The sequence below is a fragment of the Panthera leo genome, chromosome A1 (assembly GCF_018350215.1).
Source record: "Panthera leo isolate Ple1 chromosome A1, P.leo_Ple1_pat1.1, whole genome shotgun sequence".
NCBI classification, from domain to species: Eukaryota; Metazoa; Chordata; class Mammalia; order Carnivora; family Felidae; genus Panthera; species Panthera leo.
In genome coordinates, this window is record NC_056679.1 from 170,488,737 (window position 1) to 170,515,283 (window position 26,547).

General features: G+C 35.1%; 1 protein-coding gene across 3 annotated transcripts in view; it reads left to right on the plus strand.

Moving 5' to 3' along the window:
* Window positions 1-279: 279 nt before the first annotated feature.
* The window catches only part of WDR36 (WD repeat domain 36), a 43,288-nt gene continuing 17,020 nt past the window's right edge, over window positions 280-26,547 (plus strand). Inside the window, exons 1-16 of one of the 3 annotated variants that reach the window (XM_042945073.1) lie at window positions 280-548; window positions 3,031-3,058; window positions 5,181-5,281; window positions 9,770-9,887; window positions 10,849-10,981; window positions 12,467-12,521; window positions 13,906-14,038; window positions 14,321-14,496; window positions 14,806-14,926; window positions 15,404-15,469; window positions 16,751-16,837; window positions 18,133-18,278; window positions 22,532-22,646; window positions 23,132-23,297; window positions 23,536-23,644; window positions 25,903-25,982. In XM_042945073.1, the coding sequence (XP_042801007.1) occupies window positions 387-548; window positions 3,031-3,058; window positions 5,181-5,281; window positions 9,770-9,887; window positions 10,849-10,981; window positions 12,467-12,521; window positions 13,906-14,038; window positions 14,321-14,496; window positions 14,806-14,926; window positions 15,404-15,469; window positions 16,751-16,837; window positions 18,133-18,278; window positions 22,532-22,646; window positions 23,132-23,297; window positions 23,536-23,644; window positions 25,903-25,982 (1,796 nt within the window). In that variant the 5' untranslated portion in view covers window positions 280-386. The other 2 variants (XM_042945083.1, XM_042945076.1) reach the window with 2 other exon arrangements.

Genomic DNA, 26,547 nt, shown 5'->3' on the forward strand with positions numbered 1-26,547 from the left:
AATTTTATAACTGCACGTTTAACTTGACTCTGTCAACGCTACACCTGGTCTCCCTTCACCGTCCGGGTCTTTCCGCTTCCCCTGCCGCTCGCCCTCCTCCAAGGTTCCCTGTTGCAGTTTTCTTTCAACCCCACCAGACGTGGGGAACACCTCTGGAACCCTGGAGACGACCGCCAGCGGAACCGAAGTCGCGCCTCCTCTGCGAGCTCCGGTGGGAGTTCTTTTTCAATTGCACTAAGAGCCGTGTCTGCTAACCGATTGGCAGGGGAAACCGGAAGGTCTTGTGAGTTTGTAGAGCGGCTAAAGAACTGCCACGAGAAGTGAAGGACCTGGTCCGCTGGTTTTCATCGGGGCTGGAGCTCAGAGGAGCCTGGACCGCAGTATCGATGGAGGGTGGGACGGGAGGTCGAACCAGCAGCGCGCTGTTCGCGGGTTTCCGGGCTTTGGGGCTTTTTAGCAACGACATTCCACACGTGGTGCGGTTCAGTGCTCTGAAGCGCCGATTCTATGTGACGACCTGCGTGGGCAAGAGCTTCCACACCTATGACGTGAGTGACTTCTTCCTTCGCCAGCCTCCCGGGAACCACCCCCTTAGCCCCCAGCTGAGAGCTGCCTCAGCTCTCTCCAGGGGCAGTCCTGCTCTGCTCCCCCACTGATCAAGGGCTTGCATTTCTGCCGTCTCTTCCCTAACTCCTACCTGTCCAGTTTCATCACGAGTTCACATCCACGTGCTGTTGTTGTAGCCCTTGCAATCCGCTTGGGACGAGTTTCGGAGGCTGTCCTGCTAGGGAAAAGTACCAGAGAACATTTCAGTTCTCTAGCAATGTATTTGTTCAGTAAATGTCTGTTCAGGTTCCCTTGAAGATGTAAACGTGATTAAGACCAGTTTCTGCCCCCTCTTAACCAGAAGGACTTGTAAGACATTTTATTGTGCAATTTCTGACACGCTGGATTAGAAATTCAGACTAAACTACATTGGAAGATCTTGGAGGGGGTGAGATTAATTATGATTTCGGGGACTGTTCACATTTGGTAGCAAACTAGTTTCCTTAAACTTCCCCTGAGCATCTATTTTCTACTAACATTTGAGGGTCTCGTACGGTGCTTCTTAGCCTAAGCCTGGCAGCAACTTCTTTGTGAGATATGTATCGTTTACCGTTTTCCGTAGCACCCTTGTATAAACTAGGAAACAATCTCAGAAATTAAGTTATTTGTCCCAGGGCTTCCTGCTTGTTAGTGATGGTTTTTCTCCTTTAATTTCTTATGAATCATAGTCTTTTGTTGCTGTTTACTTTTTCCCCTTCATCTTCTCCGAAGGAATGCATGCTCTGTGAAATCAGGGAGCTTTTCTTTATGATAAAGATGATAATAGCCAGTGTTGATTAAGCACTTTTTGTGGAAGCTGAGCTGTGAAGTTGCATTCTTTCAAGGATTGTGGGAAGCAAATGTGTTAGTAGCAAGAAGAGTTGGTTGTTGGTAGCTGGTTGAGTTAGTGGAAGAGGAAAGTGAGGGACATGCCCAAAGTGGAGATGGTGCTGGTGATGGCAGCTAACGTTTATTAAACGTTAATTATGCCTGGCTCTGTTAACACATTTTATACATTGAATACTCATAACAACTCCATAAAGCAGGTACCTATTTTATTTAATTTTTTTTAAGTTTATTTATTTTGAGAGAGAGAGAGAGAAAGCACGCACGCACGGGCGTGCTAGTGGTGAAGGGGTGGAGAGAGGGAGAGAGAGAATCCCAATCGGGCTTTGCACTGACCGTGAGGAAGAGGGGCTCCATCCAATGAACAATGAAATCATGACCTGTGCTAAAATCAAGAGTCGGATTCTTAACCATCTGAGCCACTCAGGTGCCTGGTACTTAATTTTAATTCTTATTTTACAGATGAGGAGGAATTTGAGACACAGGGAGACTGATTAATTTTGTCAAGGTCATGTTGCTGGATCAGTAACCATAGATTGGGATCAGCTAATTACAGCCTGCAAGCCAGTCCTATCCTGCATTTGTTTTTGTATATATGTGACATTTTTGTTTATCTTTTTGAGTTTAAGTGTTTTGAGTTTATTTGTTTGAGTTTATTCTAATATAATGATCTCTAAGTAAAATTTTCCACAGTAGTAGAATACAATATAATTAAATTTTGCATGGTATGGAGACCTGTGTGTGTTTACATTTAAGAAATATAGGATATGTAAAAAAAAAAAAAAAAGAAAGAAAAAAGAAATATGGGATATGTAATTTGATCTCCAAGGGCCCTTTCAGTCTTAATATTCTAGCATCTCTGGGATTTGAATTTACACTTATACCTCACTGAACTCTGTGCTTCAGAGATGGGTGGTTTTGACATTTAAAAAAAAATTTTTTTTTAACGTTTATTTATTTTTGAGACAGAGAGAGACAGAGCATGAATGGGGGAGGGTCAGAGAGAGAGGGAGACACAGAATCTGAAACAGGCTCCAGGCTCTGAGCTGTCAGCACAGAGCCCGACGCGGGGCTCGAACTCACGGACCTCGAGATCATGACCTGAGCCAAACCCGGACGGTTAACCGACTGAGCCACCCACGTGCCCCAGTTTTGACATTTTTAACTGGTTGGAGAAAAAATAAAAACTAATAATATGTCATGACATATTAAAATTACATGAAAATCAAATTTCTGTATACATAAGTCAAATTTATTGGAATAGAGCTGTACACATTTGTTTATATATTATATGTGGTTGCTTTCAAGTTTTGTTAGCAGTTGCATAATTTCAGCAAAGACCACATAGCCTGCCAAGCCCTGAAGTATTTACTATATGACCCTTTGTAGAAAACGTTTATGTCCCCCTTCCATCACCACTCTTGATGAAATAGTTGAAAATATAAGTTTTCCTAATAATGAAAAATTAGGGTCAGTATATTTTTTAGGAAAGAGAGCATAGCAGATTTATGTATGAGATTATCTTAGTTTTCAAGTGTTAAATTTTCATTAACAAAAGCAATTATAATCTAATATATTTTTTTTTCTTTTTAAAAACAGGTTCAGAAACTTAGTCTGGTGGCAGTAAGTAAGTATAAACTTCATCCTGAATTTATTCATGTTTAGTGTCTTTTAAAAATATTAAATTTGGGGGGCACCTGGGTGGCTCAGTCCATTAAGCGTCTGACTTTGGCTCAGGTCATGATCTCGTGTTTCGTGAGTTCGAGCCCCGTGTTGGGCTCTGTGCTGACAGCTCGAGGCTTGGAGCCTGCTTTGGATTCTGTGTCTCCCTCTCTGTCTGCCCCTCCCTCACTCATGTTCAGTATCACTCTGTCGCTCAAAAATAAATGTTAAAAAAAATTTTAAGTATATTAAGTTTTTGACATTAATTTTAAGACTTAAAAAATATATAAGAAATTCATTGTGTATTTCTGATAAACTTACATAGTTAAAAAATAAGTTCAGGATAGGATCAGATGTTGCATTTAGTTGTCATCTCTTTAGTCTTTTTAAATTTAGAATAGTTCATTAGACTTTGTGTTTCACAGCATTGATATTTTTGAAGAGTATAGGCCAGTTCTTTTATAGAATGTCCTTCAATTTGACCTTTTCTGCTGTTTTCTCATGATTAGATTCAGGTTATGCACGATGGCAAGAATAACAAAGAAATAATTCAGAATTCTCAGTGAATTTTATTAGCAGGCACATGCTGTTGATTGGTTCTATTCCTGGCAGTGGTAACTTTGATCATTTTATTAAGGTAACATTTGTCAGGAGGCTCCATTTTAAAGTTTTACTCTTTGTAATTAATTTTAAAGTTTTACTCTTTGTAATTAATAAGTATCTTGTGGTTAGATACAGTGAGACAGTGTAAATATCCTGTTACTTTTGAGAGTTTTACCCACCGTTTTGTCACTTAGTGATGGTACTTGCCTGAACCAGTTATTAGAATGATTACCAAATAGTGATTTTCGGGTTCCATCATTCCTTCTACTGTCAGTAAGGGTTTTCCCTTTTCCTACGTTTTGATACTTTTCCAATAGAAGGAAAATTTATTTTTTTTTGGAAACCGTTTTACAGAATAAAGGGCCTGCCAGGGCTGAGAGATTGTAGTATAACCATGAAATGTGATCTTTGTAACAGAAACAGAGGAGAGCTATAAGGAACCTAGTGTATGTGTCTGATTAACTTAAAATTTTAAAACGATTATAGAAGGGCACTATAACCTAAGTTGAATACAAAGTGATTAATAAACCTATAAAAATAGTATTTGGGGAATGAAATTTTTTTTTAAGTTTTATTTTGTTTATTTTGAAAGAGAGCAAGCAAGCACGTGTGTGGGGGAGGGGCAGAGAGAGGGAGAGAGAGAACCCCAAGCAGGCTCTGCACTGTCAGTACAGAGCCCAGTGTGGGGCTTGAGCTCACGAACCGTGAGATCATGATCTGGGCTAAGATCGAGAGTCAGACGCTTAACAGACTGGGCCACCCAGATGTCCTGGGAATGAAATCTTAAAGTAGAATATGCAGCATGAAAAATACTTAAAACAATCATCTATCTTCTAACTCTCCTGCCCCTAAAACAAGGAATAAGAAGAAAAGGCCAATGTGACCATGATAGAGAGGAATAAAGAAATCATATCGTGTGAGAAATGGCTAGAGGTGATAGGCATATTTGCCTTGGAGAAGACTGAGTAGATAACTGTATTGTTCATTTAAAGGGTCAGGATTTAGAGTATCATAGGGAATTTTTCTGAGGTTTTCCCAAAGCATAGACTTAAATAGGGGTTAGGTCTTGATTTACTTTAAAAATTTTCCTAGAGTTATAAGTAAATGTGACATTCCTGAAGGCATTTACATGAAGGGTTGATAACTATCTGCCAGTTTTTTATGTGAAGTGTGATTTTTTTCCAAATAACCTCAAAAAGCTTTTCATTTCTTTAGGATTACATTTTAATGTCTGTAAATATTAGATTTTAATTCTCTTAGGGAAGATCAAGTGATTTAATATTCTCAGTCTGGTAGTTATTATTAAAAGTATAAAGTAACATTGAAGTCAAGTTTATACCGATTATTAGTTTTTATTCATATATCTACACATAGATACATATTTTTTAATTATAGCCATGAAAAATGGTATATGTATAATTGAGATTTCTATCTGTGCCAAGATCTTACAATTTCTTATTTCTTTTATATTGTCTTTTACCTAGGTAACTCTGTCCCACAGGATATCTGCTGTATGGCAGCTGATGGGAGGCTAGTCTTTGCTGCTTATGGGAATGTTTTCTCTGCATTTGCCCGTAATAAAGAGGTTTGTATCACTGAACTATTTTAATGTGTTTTTTGCAGTTAATAGTTAATTGTAGTGAAAGTGGAGGGAACTTTAATGTTGCTGTTCTTCTACTAGAATGCTCTGGACATGTACTTGTTTTATTTTAAACATTTATCTTGTTTTCTGGAGGAAGAGAAAGTTGATTTCATCAAATTTTCAGAATTAGTTAAAACTGGCACTTCAGTTTTCTTCATCAGGGTTGAACATCAGAATTATTTGGGCAGCTTCTTCAAAATTTTCCTGCCCAGTTGGGTCTCATATCCTGAGCTTTCTACTTTGTATTTTTGGGTGGGGTAGGATTTAGAAAATACTTTTGAAAATGCTTTCCCAGGAGATTGGGTTTTTTTCCTTTTCTTTTTTTTTTTTTTTTTTAATCCAAGTTAGTGCGAGGCGCCTGGGTGGCTCAGTCAGTTGAGCGTCTGACTTCTGCTGAGGTCATGCTCTCACAGTTTGTGGGTTTGAGCCCCATGTCAGGCTCTTTGCTGACAGCTCAGAGTCTGGAGCCTGCTTTGGATTCTGTCTCCCTCTCTCCCTGCCCCTCCCCAGCTCATGCTCTGTTCCTCTCTCACTTAAAACAATAAAATAAAACGTTAAAAATTTTTTTTAAATCCAAGCTAGTGAGTGTATAGTCTAATAATGATTTCAGGAATAGAATTTAGTGATTCATACTAACATAAAATACCCAGTGCTCATCCCAACAAGTGCCCTTCTTAATGTCCATCACCCATTTACCTTTTAGCCCATCCCCCCACCCACCACCCTGCCAGCAACTCTCAGTTTCCTCTCTGTATTTAAGAGTCTTTGAGTGGCTTACAGAGTGGCTGCACCAGTTTGCATTCCCACCAGCAGCACAAAAGGGTTCCTCTTTCTCTGCATCCTTGCTAACATCTGTTGTTGCCTATGTTGTTAATGTTAGCCATCCTGACAGGTGTGAGGTGGTATCTCATTGTGGTTTTGATTTGTATTTCTCTGGTGATGAGTGATGTTGAGCATCTTCTCATGTGTCTGTTAGCCATGTTTTCATTGGAAAAGTGTCTATTCATGGTTTTTTTTCCCATTTCTTCACTGGATTATTGGTTTTTTGGGTGTTGAGGTTGATAAGTTGTTTATAGAGTTCAGATACTCTTTATTTGATATGTCACTTGCAAATATCTTCTGTTCCATTGGTTGACTTTTAGTTTTGCTGATTGTTTCCTTCGTTTTGCAGAAGCATTTTATCTTGATGAGGTCCCAGTAGCATCTTTGCTTTTGTTTCCTTTGCCTCCAGAGACACGTCAAGTAAGAAGTTGTTACAGCTGAGGTCAAAGATGTTGTTGTCTATTTTCTTCTCTAGGATTTTGATGGCTTCCTGTCTTACGTTTAGGTCTTTCACCCATTTTGAGTTTATTTTGTCTGTGGTATAAGAAAGTGGTCCAGGTTCATTCTTCTGCGTGTCTCTGTCTAGTTTTCCCAACACCATTTACTGAAGAGACTCTTTTTTCCATTAGATATTCTTTCCTGCTTTGCCAAAGGTTAGTTGGCCATACGTTTGTGGGTCCATTTCTGGGTTCTCTATTCTGTTCCACTGATCTGAGTGTCTGTTTTTGTGACAGTACCATACTCTCTTGATTACAGCTTTCTGATACAGCTTGAAGTCCAGAATTGTGATGCCTCCTGCTTTGGTTTTCTTTTCCAACAGTACTTTGGTTATTTGGGATTTTTTTCTGGTTCCATGCAAATTTTAGAATTGTTTGTTCTAGCTCTGTGAAGAATGCTGGTGTTATTTTGATAGGGGTGCATTGAATATGTAGATATTTTGGGCAGTATCAACATTTTAACACTATTTGTTCTTCCAATCCACAAGCACGGAATATTTTTCTGTTTCTTACTGTTTTGTAGTTTTCAGAGTATAGATCTTTACCTCTTTGGTTAGATTTATTCTTAGGTATCTTATGTTTTTGGTGCAATTGTAAATAGGATTGATTCCTTGATTTTGTTTTCTGCTGCTTCATTATTGGTGTATAGAAATGAAACCAATTTCTGTACATTGGTTTTTATATCCTTTGACTTTGCTGAATTCATGTATCAGTTGTAGCAGTTTTTTGGTTGAGTCTTTTGGGTTTTCCACATAGAGTATCATGTCGTCTGCAAATAGTGAAAGTTTGACTTCCTTCCTGCTGATTTGGATGCCTTTTATTTCTTTTTTGCTGCCTGATTGCTGAGGCTAGGACTTCCAACACTATGTTGAATAACAATGGTGAGAGTGGACATCCTTGTCGTGTTTCTGCCTGTAGGGGAAAAGCTCTTAGTCTTCCCCCATTGAGGATGATATTAGCTGTGGGTCTTTCATATATGTCCTTATGATCTTGAGGTGTGTTCCTTCTATCCATACCTCTTGAGGGTTTTTATCAAGAAAGGATGCTGTTTTTTGTCAAATGCTTTTTCTGCATCTGTTGAGGATCACGTGGTTCTTATCCTTTTATTAATGTGATGTATCACATTGATTGATTTGCAGATATTGAACCAACCCTGCATTCCAGGAATAAATCCCACTTGATCATGGTGAATAATTCTTTTAATGTATTGTTGGATCCAGTTTGCTATTATCTTGAGAATTTTTACATCCATGTTCATCAGGGAAATTGGTCTATAGTTCTCCGTTTTAGTGGGGTCTTTGTCTGGTTTTGGAATCAAGGTAATACTGTCCTCATAGAATGAGTTTGGAAGTTTTCCTTCCATTTTTATTATTTTGGAACAGCTTAAAAAGAATAGATGTTAACTCTTCTTAAAATGTTTGGTAGAATTCCCCTGGAAAGCCATCTGGCTCTGAACTTTTGTTTTATGAGAGATTTTTTATTACTGATTTAATTTCTTTACTTGTTATGGGTCTGTTCAAATTTTCTGTTTCTTCCTGTTTCAGTTTTGGTAGTTTACATGTTTTGGAATTTGTCCATCTCTTCCAGATAGCCCAATTTGTTGGCATATAATTTTTCATAATATTCTCTTATTATTGTTTTTATTTCTGTGGTGTTGGTTGTGATCTCTCCTCTTTCATTTGTGATTTTATTTATTTGGGTCCTTTCTTTTTTCTTTTTGATCAGTCCTGCTAGTGGTTTATCAATTTTGTTAATTCTTTTAAAGAACCAGCTTCTGGTTTCGTTGATTTTTTTTCTACTTTTTTTTTTTTTAATTTCGCTGTCATTGATTTCTGCTCTAAAATCATTTCCCTTCTTCTGCTGTTTTGGGCTTCATTTGCTGTTCTTTTTTCAGCTCTTTTAGGTGAAAGTTTAGGTTATGTATTTGAGACCTTTCTTCCTTCTCTAGGAAGGCCTGAATTGATATATACTTCGCTCTTATATTGCCTTTGCTGTATTCCTGAGGTTTTGGACTGTCATGTTTTCATTTTATTTATGCCACTACTTTATGTGGATTGACTTTTTCATTATGAACAACTCAGCCCATGACTCCTTTCTTTTCTAAGAACCAAGTGGTTCTCTGTATAGAGAAAACTAGATTCTCTGTTTTCTACACTGGTAAGGAAGGGTCTTTTCTTAATCTCTCATTTGGTTTCTAAGTTTGTTCTGGAAAAACAGCCTTGAGAGATGACCTGGCTCAGGACGTCCAGAATGAAAAGGGAAGTGGCAGTATGGCTGCCTAGATAGCCAAGGATTCGGATCAGTGTACTTGTCAAGGTCTAACTTGGACTGACATTTGTTCCCAGGGTCCTCCATCATCACTGCCTGTGGCAGAGGAGGGCAGTTTACCTGTGGAGGTCTTTAATGGGACTTGTTTGAATTTTTAGAGTCAGGAAAAATGTCCTTTTTTTTTTTTTTTTTTAATACAAAATACTGCAGTTTGTAGTTTTCCCTGGAAGATACAAATAGAGAGAAAGTAAGGGTGGCAAGGCATGGGAGACTAATTGCAGGAATTGTAGGAAGCTGCTACTACTTCTAGGTCTAAAGGACAAGGAGAAGAAATAACATTTCTGGAATTTGGTGAGAACTGAAATCACGGAGAAGGGGCTGTAGTTCTTAAGGAATGCAGCTACTGTAAGGATAAGGGTCTCTGTGTGTCAAAACAGAAGTACTCTATCCTCCCTATCTCATCTGGAAGCCAGCTGGTGATGGAGCTTATAGAGTTAGCCTTCTAAAACATAACCATTTTTTTAGGATGCATGGAGTAGTGCTGGTTAGATTGGGTGAACAACCCGGCTGTATGTGTCCTCCCTAAGCTCAGTTGTGAGGTTGAACTTCAGAGGTCTCATTTCTATGTTTCTAGTTTAGCCTTCCTTATTATTGGACTGGCTGAGGGAGCAGGTGAAAATGCCTGGTTCCTTGCCATTTGTTAATCTAACCTTGGATAATCAAAAGTTGGATTACGTTTCTTAATGAGAGCATCTTTAGGATTAGCATGTTTTTGGTTAATATGAATAATGTTAAATGTTGAATGAGTAATCATATTAAATTCTTTTGAACTTTAACATTGTAGGTAGTACACACCTTTAAGGGTCATAAAGCAGAAATCCATCTGTTGCAACCCTTTGGGGATCACATTATCTCTGTTGATACTGACAGCATTCTTATTATTTGGCACATATATTCAGAAGGTAAGAATGAGCCAATTTATTACATTATCATGGGGCGGATAGTATGTGTGCAACTAAAATTAAAAACCTATGTAAACACAACTTCCATGTCAGAGGTTTCACATGTAATCAGAAAAAAATTTAGACTCTTTAATATATATGAAGAAAAAGGTTGTAAGTAAAAAATGGATAGATAATTTTAGTCAGCTAGGAGCTAACTATAGTATTTATAACATGTTTAATGTATTAATTTCAGCTAATACATCTTCCATTGCAGTTCTCCAAGTTCAGTGATGCGTTAATTATTTTCTCTGTAGAGTGCATTTTGATATATGATTACACCCGAATAACTCTTGGTTTGTATTTTCAACTTTCTGCAAAGGAGATTGTGGTAGTAAACTAAAGATCCTGTAAAGATCCTATAACCTAAAGGAAAGTATACATCCTTTCTCTAAGAATATGAGTCAGTGTTCTTTAAGTGTGATAGTCTTATACAGTGGTAGCAAGCTATGTTTGGTGGAAATGTATGAGAATCACTGTTTTTACTTTCACCAAGATTTGCCTCTTACTTTTTACATCTTTGAGAGACCCATCAATCTCCCTAGATATTTGGACTTTCACTCCATGGAAGAGTTCAGTATAAGTACTTCACTTTGGAATATTCACTCTGCCTCTTGATCAAATTATAAAAATAGTAAGACTGAATCCTTTTTTTTAAACCTTATTTTTTATTCCTATAAACAAGTTCAGCAATGAGTGGAATTTTTAATAGCACTGATATTAGAATTTTAGAAAACTTTTGACAGTCTAAATTATTTACAAGTTGCCCCTCATCACATTTAATTTCTCAAGGAATGTGTAAAGGTTCGAATGTAAGTCTTTGGTTTATATTAAGACATAAATCTCTGATATGGTAGGCTTACTTTAAGGGCTGGATATATGAAAAATAATTACATGTTGTTTATAACTTTTACTTTTGTAGAGGAATATCTGCAATTGACTTTTGATAAATCAGTATTTAAAATTTCTGCAATTTTGCATCCAAGTACCTACTTGAATAAAATACTTCTTGGCAGTGAACAAGGAAGCCTACAGTTGTGGAATGTAAAATCCAAGTAAGCACTTTATTTAGAATATAATGTAGGTGGTTCCCATCTTATCCTTACCTACTACTCCCTAACGCATACTTAAGTCTCTCAATTCTCCCTGCCTTTATATGTTTACCTGAGGGCCTTCTATAAGTATACCTACTTTTGGTGTTGTATCACGGTATCACATAGGCAAAAGGTGGCATGTGGTCCTGACACATGGTAGGCAGCTTCATAAGTACCCATTTAAAAGTATATACTAATGGCCCTAATCTGTAAAGAATCCATATAGCTATAGAGAAGACTCTAGTAAAGTAACATAAGAAAATAATTATGCGCTGGTCACTGGACAGCATCTAGTTTTCAATAAACTGAAGAAGTAGGAGAAGGCAAAGTCAATCAGTATTAACTTAGTGCTAGCATTTAGGAATCATTTTTAGGGTGAAAGTCCTTTTATTATCAACCACAAACTTGATGGACATTTACTGTAATATTATTGGTATAGCTGGAGGGCTAGATAAATGGTTTTGAATACCTCCACCTGTTACTTGAACATTTATCCGGAGAAAAAAGTGATAGTTCAATCTTTGTATAGCATTAAAAAGACAAAAATATTTGACCATCCAAATTGTACTTTCTGAATCCCTCATAAATTTGAAAGGGAAAATAAGATTATCAAAGGTTTAACATTTATCCTAGTTCGTAGTTTTAAATCAGTGTTTTCATTCAATTTAGCAAATATTGACTACCTACCCTTGTAGGTTTAGGGATAATGACAGAAGTATTGTCTCTGCTCCTGCATTATATATTGAGGCTCTTTATGTGATGTTTACACACTATTTTACATTAAATATTCCTTGGATAATCATTGAGTAATCTGTGCCCACTTACTAAATTTACTATATGATTTAATACTTTATTGAGTATCATTATAACAATTTCAGAATCTCTGTTTCTTCATGGACTTCTTTATCGTTTGTGGCTTGATTCTGTAATTTAGAGCAGCATCACTATTGTCATGTGACAGTTATATAACATAAGTATCATAGTTATATTCCCATTGGTAATATTTTTCTAGAAACACATTGCAGTGAAAAAACAAGATCCACCTACATTCTAAGATGGTTTTTTGTTATAGTCTGTAATATAAAATGATTTTTAGCTTGTATTTTTTTTCTATTTCTTAAAGAGTTCGCATAGTATAGTAGTTACTAGCAGCATGGGGCATAGGATCTGGAGTTGGTCTGTCTGGGCTCTATGAATTATTAGCCATAGAACCTTAGCTTAATTGTTTCACATAATTAAGTTTCTTATTTTCTTATCTGGATAATGGTGATAATATCTACCTCATGGAATCATTTTGAGTATTAAATAAGTTAATATATATATACTTAGAATACTGTGGGTCAGAGAAACAACTTAAATATCACCCATTATTATTTTGCTTTTTAATATATAGTCGATTTTGTTTCCCTAAAAAATAAAAACTTTCAACTACTTTTCTTCCTGTAGTAAGCTTCTGTATACGTTTCTGGGATGGAAAGTTGGAGTCACAGCTCTTCAGCAGGTTAGTATTTTTTTGTTAAGTCAAAGAAGAAATGAAGTTAGTAGTGTGATCTTTCAGTTTCAGGGGTCAACCATATTTTTTAGACCTAAAGACAAAAATAATATATAAAGTAGTTTATTTTTATAAATATTGCCCTAAAAGGTAGTGTTTTGGAAATGTCATTGAAAACAATAATGCCTTTGCCTATAAACGTTTATGGAAATCTTTTTACCTGGAATTAGGCTCTAAACCTATAGTTGCTATGGAACAATGTTTACCAATCGTTTTGTAAACATGTAGTCCAGTGCCTTGTGCAGAGTGGAGATGATGGAGATGAGTTAGTTGTTCAGTAAAGCAAGGGAGATTGTAGGTCATGCAGAGAAATTTGTTCTAATTTTGAAGGTTGTAGCTTGGAGTAATTGGGACCCGAATCCTAACATTTTTAATTGCACTTTTCCTTAAATAACTGCTTTTGTTTTCATGAGACTGCAGAACATGTATGAATGATGTAGGTCTGCAGAGAATCTTACATTGGACACGTATACTGCCAGTATATCCTTGTCCTTCTGAATAGCTCTTGCTTATACCTGCCCAACTTATATTCATTCTTTCATTCTCTCTCAGTACCATCAACCTTGCTGTGCTTTTGCCTACCCATAAGACCCCAGAGGTATCAGATGATTAGGTCCCTTGAGGGCAAGGAATCATACTTGTTTTAATATCCCCAGGGTCTCATGCATCATGGTCACATGATGGTAGATTAATAAAATGGTTAACGTGATTCTATTCTGTAATGGTATTGAACATTGATCTTCTGTGCTAAAATAGAGAAACTTATTATAGAGCCTGTATGTAATACCATTTATAAAATGAAGATTCTATTCATAAAATATTAGAGCTGGGACAGACTAATCCTAAGACTTTTTTGCCTTTTAACATGTTTTATATGTTTTTGTTTCCTTGGATAAAAAACTGTTCACTTCCTGTGTAGTTGGCCTTTTATGTTGCCAGGCATATGGCAAGCCTTTTTATGTTTTCTAAGAGCTGTATCTCTTTTGTTTCTTTCCAGTCACTGATCTGTAGTGATTTCATATATCAGATTCCTTTTCTTTTATGGTTGTTTTCTTACTGAGTCAGCTGTGTTTTAGGAATGAGGGGATTGATGGTGACTACCAGATTTGAAGCTGGGAAGTAACTTGAAGAAATCATTCCTAAATATTTCCATGTGAAATAGCAATCAAAGTATGCTAGAATGGTAATACTTACTAGGTTGTTTTTTTTTTTTTTTTTTTGTCATCCTCAAGAAGATATTCTATTATTTCTTTTACATAATTAATGATGCATAACATCAGGATTATTGAAGCTATTTTGATTAAGAATAAAAAGTGAGTAATTTAAATTTCAGGCACCAGCTGTGGATGTTGTTGCTGTTGGTCTTATGTCAGGTCAGGTTATCATTCACAACATTAAATTCGATGAAACATTAATGAAGTTTCGTCAAGACTGGGGACCTATTACTTCGATTTCATTTCGTACAGGTAACTTTTAACTTAATTATTAGTAAGAGTTAAGAATGTTTAAAATGTATACTTCGAAGCTTATAGAAATTTTCCAAGTGGATGTTTTCTTGCAAGTTAATGTATTTAATAGAAATAAGTGAAATACTGCATTACAAACAGCCATAGGAATATGGATAGATTATTGGTGCATAGTTTTTTCTAACCTTATGTTTATGGATTAAAGGGATGGAGAGAAGAATTGTTACGTTTGGTTGTTTTATGGCGCATGTTTTTCTTAATGTATTTTATTTTTAATAACAGATGGTCATCCAATAATGGCAGCTGGAAGCCCATGTGGCCATATTGGACTCTGGGATCTAGAAGACAAAAAGTTAATCAATCAGATGAGAAATGCACATTCTACAGCGATTGCTGGACTGACATTTCTCCATAGAGAGCCCCTTCTTGTCACAAATGGTGCCGACAATGCTCTGAGGGTATTATTATTATTGTTATCATTTTCCTGGCTTCTACCCTTGGGGTTATTGCAAGCCTGTTTTAGTGTATCAGCCTAAAACCTAGAAGATGAAAGGAAAATGGGATACGGTAATGGTATAGATGAAACAAAAGTACAGCAGGTTACATGATTGCAGTGAAGTGAAAAAGAGTTACAGTTTTTCTCTCCCCAGCCCCTTCTCCAGAGTCAGCACTACCCAGTGCCAGTTGATAGGTGTAGAAGATGACCTGACTGCTTACAAATCATTTAACACATTGTGAAAGAACCTTACCTTTTTACTTCTTGGCAGATATGGATATTTGATGGTCCTACAGGTGAAGGCCGGCTTTTGAGATTCAGAATGGGACATAGTGCTCCTCTTACCAAAATCAGATATTATGGACAAAACGGACAGCAAATTCTTAGTGCAAGTGAGTTTCTGCTTCATCCTATTAGTTTATTCCATAAGGCATTGAGAGCAGGGTATTTAATAATTATTAGGTTTGGTATTGAATTTTCAGATTCAGATTTGAATTTGAGTGATTTGGAAATCTGAGTAAATGAGGAGATTCTTTTTGAAAGCTTCAGGAAGCACTGTAGATACTGTCTTCATTTAGAACGTTATTTTATTTACTGATCTTCACAGACAGGTGGCTGGATTCTGAAACTGTGGCCCTTGCCAAGTCTCATAATCTGCTGAAAATTATTAGTAACTCATATTATCCTTGCTTCTTACTAAATGGCATTCTTTGTACAGGTGAATATTATAATGAAGTAGTTGCAATTTAGCTCTCCTTTTAAAGTATCCCAAACTGTAACTTCAAGTTTTAAGAATCATTAAGGTCTGTCATTCAAATGATCCATTGTTTTGATGAAGTTTGATAGGTATTTTCTATGTATATCAACAGGTCAAGATGGAACTCTGCAATCATTTTCCACAATACATGAAAAATTTAACAAGAGTTTGGGACATGGTAGGTCATTTACAAGACGGAAAAAAAAAGCTACTGGTCACAAAAGAAACGTTTCAAGATACTGTGAGACAACCAGATGAGGTTTCATTGATAAATTTCCTTTTTTCTTGGATAAAATTAAAAAACCCCTGTATGGAAGAGTAATAGATTTTTAACATCAGTGTTGCTGTAGAAGTGGTTGAGGTGCTGCTATAAGGTTATTGAAAAGAATTAGACAGCTTGGGTGGTAAAAACATACTGCTGCCACCCAAAAGACATCAGTGACTTATCTTGAGCCATGTGTAGAGTGCAGGATTTTAAACATGGAAGGGACATTAGAGAAGGCATCAAAGTAAGCAGTGTCCCATCTTTTTACAGAAAGAAGTTACTTTATTCTGTATCTTTTCCCATAGTTTCCAGCATTTGAAAGATTTTATAAAGAAAAAAAATGTTTTTTCAGTTTTATTCATAATTACTCCTCTTTTTAGCTACTGTCCTGGCTATTCATGTTTGTATATACTTCCAGATGAGTTACAAGATCTTTTTTAAGGATCATTCTTTAATCAGCATTCAAAGTAATACTTCTAGAAATTAAATTGGAGAGATTTGATATCTTTAAGAACCTTCACATCTAGGGATATGATATATCCTCATTCAGGTTACTTTTTATTTTCCTTAGTGCTTTAATGAAGTTTTTGTTTGTTTGTTTGTTTGTTTTTTAGTTTTCCTCCTGTTGGTCTTCCATATTTGAGATTATTCAGTGGTATCTTAGTTATTTTTTTATAATATGCTAATATTTTATTTTGCTAGTGTTATAGATGTAATCTTTGTTCATCATATTTCTATCTGCAATATTTAGTATTTAGTAATTAATATGTAAGAATATGTAATATGTTATAATTACCAACTAATAATTTTAGTGATCTTAAATATTACTGCATTGTAGAACTCACTTTTTTTTATTGGTTCTGTATTTTGTCCAATAAAATGATTATTCTAATTATTATTTGGTTGTTTCTCTTGATTGACATGACTATATTACCATCGTATCATCTGTAAAAAATGATTTTTTAACCTTTTTTTCAATTATTTATATCTCATAGTTTATTTTCTTGTCTAATTATATAGACTAAATTTCAAAAATGATTTAAGTAATAGTGGTTATAACATCATCTTTATTTGGTTCCTAACTTAAATAAGAGTATCTTGAGCTGTGTAGTTATATGACAAAGAATTGTTTCTCTTTTATGTTCATTTTTCATTAAGAAGGATCCATAGCTATGTTCTCTCCCTCAACTCCAGGATTAATAAATAAGAAGAGAGTCAAACGTAAAGGTCTTCAGAATGCCTTGTCAGTAAGGCTTCCACCCATCACAAAATTTGCAGCTGGTAGGTAACTTAACACTGTATTCCAAGAAGTTCTGTTTTTCTATTTTTCCTACTATTTTTAAGTTTTCTTCATTTTAAACAATGTTTTTGTAGGCATTAATAAGCATTTGGAAGTACCCCAAGTGCCTACTAATCTAATGTGAAGACTGAAAAAGAATTATTTATAATTTGCAGTTATCTTTTAATTTCAGGTTTTGGTCTTCTCTGTAAGACCTATTAATAAACAGTACTTGGTATCTCATTTTGTAGCCCTTTTTATTCTATTATGTGTCTGGTGTAATGAAAGTCACTAATATAAAAAGGTAAGAACAGAGAACATAAAGTTCTATTGTAATCAAAATCAGAATACACTGAGGTCCTTATATGCTACATTATTAGAGTGGTGTTTCATTCAAAGAATTGAATTGTTGATTGTTGAGTTTAAACTACCATAGAAATAAGGCACCATTTCCATTTCGAGGTTCTTATATCAACCTGATGATGGTTTCTTTCCTTTTTCTTTTTTTTTTAAACTTTTATTTTGACCACCCTGCTTTCCATTTTTTATCTTAGAACCTGAGTGATCTCAGACATCTGAATCATGTTACTCACCTGCTTAAAAATCTTTCAGAGGCCCCTTACTGCCAGTAGGATGTAATCTCCTCTTATGAACACAGCTTTCACAACTTTGTGATATGGCCCCAGTTGCCTTGTCTGCTTCCCATCCTTCTCAGGAAATGCATCACTTACTTCTTTTTGTTCAAGTTACTCTTGAACCTATTTGTGTCCCCGCCCCCAATTAATTGATGTTTGTTTTATTGCTTCTTTCAGGGAGCCATTTATTACTGTCCTCAAGTCTCTTTGTAAACTCTTGCTGAGTGCTTTTATAAGACACTATCATTATTTATTATAATTTCTTCTAATCAGAATTGCTTTTTTTAAAATTTTTTTTTAAGTTTATTATTTATTTTTGAGAGATAAAGAGTGTGTGAGCAGGGGAGGAACAGAGATGGAGAGAGGGAGAGAGAATCCCAAGCAGACTTCTCACTGTCAGTGCAGAGCCCCACACAGGGCTTGAACTCATGAACCGTGAGATCGTGACCTGAGCCGAAATGAAGCTCAACCAGTGAGCCACCCAGGTGCCCCCAGAATTTCTTGTTAGATTAGAAGCTCATTGCTATCCGAAATTACCTGTACACCATCAGTCCCTAGTGCCTAATGATAACATAGAATATTATATTCTTAATAAGTAATAGGTAAATGAATGAGTGAGGGAATGAAAAATAATTTGATTTATGATTTTCATTATATTTTAGAGGAGGCTCGTGAAAGTGACTGGGATAGTATCATTGCTTGCCATCAAGGTAAACTGTCTTGTTCAACTTGGAACTATCAGAGATCTACCATAGGCGCTTACTTTCTCAAGCCAAAAGAGCTGAAGACAGATGACATAACCGCAACAGTAAGTGAGCTTGAGCTTGTTGATAAGAGCATTTTCTCCTGTAAAATTGTCCTGCAGCAATCTTGTTATACTCAAGTTTATTAATGATCATGTGGGTTGAAACAACAGTTTAACATTTTTAAATTATTTTCTAATAGTGTTAGGTTTTCCAACTGTAGAGAATTATTTTAGGTTTAAGTTTTGCTTAATTAGATGTATATTAGTTGCTTTAGTTTTCTAATTAAGTAGGATTACTCAGAATACCCTCTGAAGATGAATTCAGCATTTATCAATGAACTTTCTTACCTTAATTATGCTGAGTATACAGAACTATATTTAATGAATGTGAATCTTAAGGGTTTTTTTTCTTTCTTGATTTCTTCTGATATAGGAGTAAGATTTAGCTAACTCTTTAATGACTTATAGGTACAGAAGTTACTTAAAGCCTTTATTTTCTTATATTTGTCTCTTGAGAAGTGCCTTATAGAGAAATTCTAATTGAGTTCTAAGCCTTTCTTAAATACACCTTTCATTTTTTATGTATATATTTTTTACTTTATTTTTGAGAGAGAGGCAAAGAGAGAGAAGGAGAGAGAATCCTAAGCAGGCTCCACACTCTTGGCACAGAGACCAATGCCAGGCTCAAACTCACAAACTGTGAGATCATGACCTGAGCCGAAACCAAGAGTTGGACGCTTAACCAACTGAGCCACCCCGGTGCCCCTTAAATACAGCTTTTAAATTCCAGTGTTTACTTAAGAGTTTACTCCTCTTTAGAAATTGTGTTTCTGTTTGCTTTTGTTAATATGTTAATCCACTTCTGTTGCATTCAGATTTTCAGATATAAAGAAGCAATGTTATATTCTGGTTTGCAGAGTTGTTCTTCTTTTTTGGATTTTGTTGTTGTTTTAGTGAGAGAGAGAGAAAGCACACATCTGTGCGGGGAAGGGCAAAGGAGAAAGAGACAGAGAATCTTACGCGGGCTCTGTGGCCAGTACAGGGCCTGACGCAGGGCTCAATCTTAGGACCGTGAAATCATGACCTGAGCCAAAATCAAAAGTTGGGCATTTAATCGACTGAGTCACCCAGGTGCCGTCCTTCTACTTTGTAAGAAACAGTTTTATTAATATAATTTATAAACCATAAAATTCTCTTTTAAAGTGTACAGTCCAGTGGTTTTTAGTATATTCATAGGATTGGGAAATTAGCACTAAAATCTAATCAGTCTAATTTTAGAATATTCTTATCAACTCAAAAAGAAACCCCATTCTCTCACTTTCCCTCTCCCTTCTCCCTAACCTAGCTAACCACAATCTGCTTTTTATTTCTATAGATTTTCCTATTCTGGGCATTTAATGTAAATGGAATCATACAAGATATAGTCTTTCTGATTGACTTTTCCATCACTTAGCATAATGTTTTCAAAGTTTATTCATGTTATAGCATTTATAACGTACTTGTTTTATTGTGGACACTACTACATTTATGTAGAAACCACATTTTATTTAGCCATTGATTAGTTGATGCTATTTATGTTGTTTCTACTTCTTGACTCTCATAAATAATGCTAACATTAGCGCATTGTAGCAGGATTTTCACAAAAGGAGTCGTGACTCCCAGGCTTTTCTTTCCAGGAAGTAACTTTATTTGTGCCAGCACGGCTCAGTTGGGTTTGTACCCAAAGAACTGAGCCCCAAACTTCACGTGGCATAGTTTTGTACATTTTCTGTTTCTTTGCCTACCATATATGGTAACACAGAAACATGCAGTCTGATTAAGTGGTCTCATGTTACAAGGTCATGAGGGATGTTGTTATCATGTACGGGTAGAGCCAGGTTGCCTTGAGGTTTTTTGTTTTTTTGTTTTGTTTTGTTTTCACATTCTTAGGGAGGGGACCCTACCACACATAAGTTTTTATGTGAACATACGTTTTTGTTTCTCTGCGTTTATACCTAGGACTGGAATCATTAGGTCATAATGCAGCTCTGTTTAACATTTGTGGGGAACTGCCAACCTGTTTTCCAAAGTGGCTGCCCCTTTTTATACTCTCACTAGCAATGTGTAAGTGTTTCGATGTCTATACATTTTAATGAACACTTGTGATTGCTCTTTTGATTATTGCCATCCTGGTTGGTATATAGTAGTATCTCATTGTGATTTGTGTTTCGGACTCAGTGTCAAGCCTCTTTTCATGTGTTTACTGATTGTATGTCTTCTTTGGAGAAATGTCTTTTCAATTCTGTGCCCATTAAAGGGGTTGTCTTTTTATATTGAGTTGTATTAGCTGTTTGTGTATTCTGGATCTAAATCCCTTATCAGATATGCAGTGTTTTTTCCCCTTTCTGTGGGCTGTCATTTCATTTTCTTGTTGATAATCATTTTCAGTGTAAGAGTTTTTATTTTGATTAAGTCCAACCTATCTTTTTTTTTTTTTTTGCTGATGGTTTTTGGAAAATTGTTGCCTAACCCAGGGCCATGAAGATTTACTCCTGTGATTTGTGCTAAGGAGTTTAATAGTTTTAGCTATTACATTTAAGCCTATAATCCTTTCGGAGTTAATTTATGTGTATGATGTATGTGGGGGTCCAAGTTCATTCTGTTACATATGAATATCTAGTTGTCTCAGCATCATTATTCAGAAGACTGTTCTTTCCCCCATTGAATAGTCTTGGCGTGCTTGCCAAAAATAAATTTGACATGAATATGAGGCATTATTTCCAGATTCTCAGTTCTATTCCATTGTTTTATATGTCTGTCTTTATGCCAGAACCACACTGTCTTGACTATGGTACCTTTGTGTTAAGTTTTAAAATCAGAAAAATTTAATCCTCCAAGTTCTTTTTTCAAGATTGTTTTGGCTGTTCTAATCTCTTGCATTTCCATGTGAATTTTAGGATCTGCTTGTCAATTTCTGCAAAGAAAGCAGCTAGGATTTTGGTAGGGGTTTTGTTGATACCGTAAATCAGTTTGAGGAGTGTTACCATATTAATATTACTTCTGATCCATGAACATGGGATGTCTTTCCATTTATTTAGATCCTTAATTTCTGTCAGCAGTATTTTGTGGTTGTCTGTGTACAAGTCTCATACTTCTTTGGTTTTCTGGTATCTTATTGTTTTTAATGCTATTATAAATGGAGTTCTTTCTTAAATTTGTTTTGGATTGTTTATTGCTAGTGTGTTGAAATATAATTAATTTTTGTGTACTGATCTATCATGTAACCTTGCTGAACTTATCTATTCTGTTTTTTAGTGAATACCTGTTTTTAACTTATTGAAAGTATAATTACATAGTTGATTCTCTTTTGTACAAGGCATTTTGAAAGTATGTATGCTCTATTCTCCATAGTACAAAAATCCAGTTTTAAGCTTTTATACTGTTTTGTAAACCATAGAGATTTTATCTTAAGCTTCTTAAGTTTACCTGCACAGTTTTGAGTAGCTGTTGTACTAGTAGTGGTAACGATAATTACAGCTAACATTTTTTGTGTGCTTACTTTCTTCTAGGCTCTGTGCCTAACATGCATTATTTTTTTTTGAGAGAGAGAAAGCATGTGTGCATATGCACGCACGTGAGGGGAGGAGGGGCAGAATGGGGGTGGGGGAGAGAGGGAGAATCTTAAGCAGACTCTATGCACAGTGTGGAGCCTGACATGGGGCTTAGTCTCACGATAATGAGATCATGACCTGAGCCAAAATCAAGAGTCAGATGCTTAACTGAGCCACTCAGGTGCCCCTAACAGGCATTATTTTATATTATCCTTGCAACAATCCTATGATGTTGTCTGTTGTTAGCCTCTTTTTATAGACAATAAAGTTGAAGCTTAATATAATAATGATGACCATCCTAATGATATGTTTTCAGTTTTATATCTGCTGTAGAGGCAATTACATAAGGTAAGGTAAAGAAATTAGGTGGTGGAATACTTTGACTTTAGCAGTATTGTGAATAAATTAAAATTGAAAGCCAGCTGAAATACAATTCTTCTGACTTTGTAAATTTCAATTGAGTTAACTTTGGTTATGTTTTATTTTCTTGGATAATAATTTCTGTATACTTCTTAGAGAATGGACATAGAATCAAGCAGTTATTTCTTATACACCCAAGTACAATGACATTATGTTTACGAAAATTAATGAGGCAATTCATTTAGAATGCTTCTTTTTTTTTTTAATGAGGTAATTAGTAGGTGAAAAGACATTTGGAAACCATAAAGTACAGTAAAAATATTAGTTATTTTTTGTATAATTTGTGTTAAAATTTTTTTTCCAAAGGCAGTAGATATAACTTCTTGTGGAAACTTTGCCATAATTGGTCTGTCATCAGGAACTGTAGATGTATATAATATGCAATCTGGTATACATCGAGGAAGTTTTGGCGAGGATCAAGGTAATGAATTTTCTCCCTTTTTTTATTAAAAAAAATAATAATATACAAGGCTAATAACTAACTGTCTCTGGCATTTATAAAATTCTTGAGTGCCAGGCATTTTGGTAAGGTTGTAGATGGGTTATCGTCAACCCTATCTAGCAGTTACTGCCATTACACCTACTATAAACACCATGTTGAAATACTTAAATAGAATGAAGTTATTGATAGATTAGATGAAAGTAGATATTATACAAATTAAAATTTGCGTTTTCTTCCCCTTTCATTAAGCAGAAAATCTTAAGCTTTCTGGCATCAGCCGGATTGATATTGTTTTAATTACAGCAATATAATAATCTTCTGAAATCCAGATTAATTTTAAGATTTTAAGAGAGCTAAATAGAGGGAACTTAGATATTTAAATGAAGGAATCACTCTTTGTGTAGTGTTTAGAGAGGCAGTGACATTTTCTTAATGTCTTTTTCCTTTTAACATATGTTTTAAAGCTCATAAAGGATCTGTTAGAGGTGTTGCAGTGGATGGCTTAAACCAGTTGACAATTACAACCGGTAGTGAAGGATTACTCAAGTTCTGGAACTTTAAAAACAAAATTTTAATACACTCTATGAGCCTTGATTCGTCTCCAAATACGATGCTGCTACATAGAGACAGGTAAAGTTTTTCCTTTAATGATTATGGATTTTATTTTTGATGTTTTGGTAAAAGTCATAATGTAAGTACATAATTTATCAGGTGGGAAAATTATACATTTAATGTAAAGGAACAGAATTTTGTTTAATTTCCCCACAGGTATGCTTGATTATTAAAAAAAAAATTAAAATGACTGTGAGATTTTAATGTGAAAGGTTTGTTGGTTTGTTTATTAAAACTGGTGTGTTTATCTTACTAGTGGCATTCTGGGACTTGCCTTGGATGACTTCTCCATTAGTGTTCTGGATATTGAAACTAGGAAGATTGTCAGAGAGTTTTCTGGACACCACGGCCAAATAAATGACCTGGTAAAACGAACTTTTGATGTTTAAATAAAACTTGACTAATTTCTGTTTCTGTTTAGGTTAAAATATATTAAAACTATTGCCCTTTAATAGAATTAAAGTTTTCATATGAGATATTCAAAATAATTTGGAAATTAATTTTCAAAGAATACAGTTTTAAAGAAAATTTAGAATATAAAGAAGTTAATGCCGTCAGATTGAAGTATAAATCTCAGAGTTCATCTTTTTCTCTTAAACTCTAAACAAGGCTAAAATATCCTTTGGAGAATAAATGATCTATTGAAACATAAGCATTTATGTATGGAAACCAATTTGACAATAAATTTCATATATTGGAAAAAAAAAACATAAGCATTTAGTATTAAACTAGGTTGAGAGAATTCATTTCTTATTTTCTGCATGCATAACAAATGAATAGTAGGGGACCTTGAATATCTGGTATCTGGTTTATTCTAGTTTAGTGTTATTTCTAGAGTTTAGATTTCTTAACTCTAAAAGAGTTTAATCAGTAAAAATGTGTTTTGGCTTACTATTACGTTTTTATAGTGGGATATAAGATACAAAAAGTACTCTAGTTTGAAAAATATATATTGAGACTATATTAAGTTTATATATTATTTTTCATCACTCATAGACATCTTGATTCACTTGAAAACAGGAAAAAATTAAAATCTGGGCTATTGAGTGGCAATTCCAACATCTATATTTATTTATCCATTCTTGTACCAAAAATCACCAGTTTATCCATTCCCTTAAAAATATAGGGGAAAAAGCCAGGAAATTGTGTTGTTCTGCAGATAGAAAATTGGCAACATAATTTGTTGTGTTATCATCTGTAGAAATGAGGGCAGGAGTGGAGTGATTTTGATGAAATTTTTTGATGCATTTTTAAAACCAGTCGGTGCCAGCTTGCCCTTTCTTTCTTTCTTTCCTTTTCAAGCCTTATTTTGAACTTGTATGTCTAGAATTTCTCCTACTCAGCAATAAATTATTCCTGTTCAGTTAAATCTGTGAGCATATAACACAGATTACCTATCAGAGTCATTTTCCTTGTCCTTAATGTACATGATTCTGTAAATTGAACTCACTGTACCTTAAGGTTTGAGTTTTTGCTGTATCACTACAACCCAGTGAACAGATTGGAGTCCACTTATCCCAGTATCATCTGTTAATATGGATGGTGATAATCCCTGTGGTGTGTTTAAACTCCTGGATGAATAATCTACCATTATAAACATTAAAGTTTTTTTTTGGAGGGGGGGGTCTTCTTTCACATATGGCCTGATCTAAGCCTCACAACACTTATGTGCTACAGGAAAATGAGAGCTATTTATCCATTTATATCAACAGAAAAGATATAGCTTCTTTAAGGTGGCATAAGTAGTTTATTATTTACTTTTATTTTGCAATTCTAATTACCGTGGTCTTAAATTACATTTTGGAATTAAAACATCATTATAAAAGGATCTTTAACTGAAGCGACAAGTAAATAGAAGTTCTTGTGTAGTAACTTTAATATTTTAAGGGAGTTTGCATTCTTTTTTTTTTAATGTTTGTTTATTTGTGAGAGAGACACAGTGTGAGCAGGGGAGGAGCAGAGAGAGACAGAGACACAGAATCTGAAGCAGGCTGTAGGTTCTGAGCTTTCAGCACAGAGTCTGATGCAGGGCTCAAACACATAATCTGTGCGATCATGACCTGAGCCGAAGTCAGACGCCCAACCGATGCCCAACCAACTGAGCCACCCAGGCGCCCCAGGGCATTTGCATTCTTGTTTTCAAAATCATTTTGGACTCTAAGAAAGCCAGTCTAATATATAGATTCTTTAGTGAAATACAGGTTTTGTTTCTTTCACAGAACTTTATAACTGAAATTAGGCTAACAAAATATTTCATTGAATGTTCTCAGAATAGCAGTTTTATCCTGAAAATGATTGTAGTCATTTGTTAACTGTCTATAAATGTAGGTGGTTATGTAGTAAAAATTGAAAATTGGATGATACTGTTAATTTTTAAAACTTTTTATGATACATGTAAAAACCTAATTTTTATTTATATCCAAACAGTGGCATATAAGAAATGAATTTTTTTTTCTATAAAATGCAGCAGTTTAAATTTTACTCAGACTTATTTTTTTATGAAGCCTGCATCTTGTTTTCATTCCTTGCATTCTTTAAGCTGTTAAATATACAGGCACAAATATACATACATAAATGCACACATGCATTAAATGTGTATTCTTGTTTTTCTTTTAATTTGAAGGCTTTCAGTCCTGATGGTCGTTGGTTAATAAGTGCTTCAATGGATTGCACTGTTAGAACTTGGGACCTTCCATCTGGGTGGTGAGTTTATTTTTAAACCCCTAACCTCTGTCAGAAGATTTCTCAGTCATCGTCTTTACATGTAACTTTTACCTATAGTTAATGGTTTGTGTGCCTTTTGAATGTGAATATATTTTGGGGATTTTTCTAGCCTTACTGTTAGATCAAAAACCTGTTTTTTGGGAGGGAGTAGTGCCATAAAAGATAATAGTGAGGAAAATGCAATCTCTCTTAGGTTTTCTGTACTTGCAAAATTGAGACATAGAAAGTGAGTTGAATAAACTTTAAGAAAGCTCATTTGACCTTTTTGATACTCGAAAATAGAGTTCAGACTTTAGGACTGGAAATTCTTATTTAGTGTCTTGTTGTTGTTGATATTGTATTTAGTTAAAAGGTCGAAAACTCAACTTCACTTTTATATACTATGTATTTTCTGTCTCTGACATAATTCTTGTTTTGGATAATGTGTTTCTTAGAATTTGGGTAAAACCCAGCAGCATGCAGATGCAGAAATCCGTTTCGTAGATAGAAACTTGTTACAAAAACAGCATTTAAATTGAAAATTTACCTACTTCTGTTAAATAAT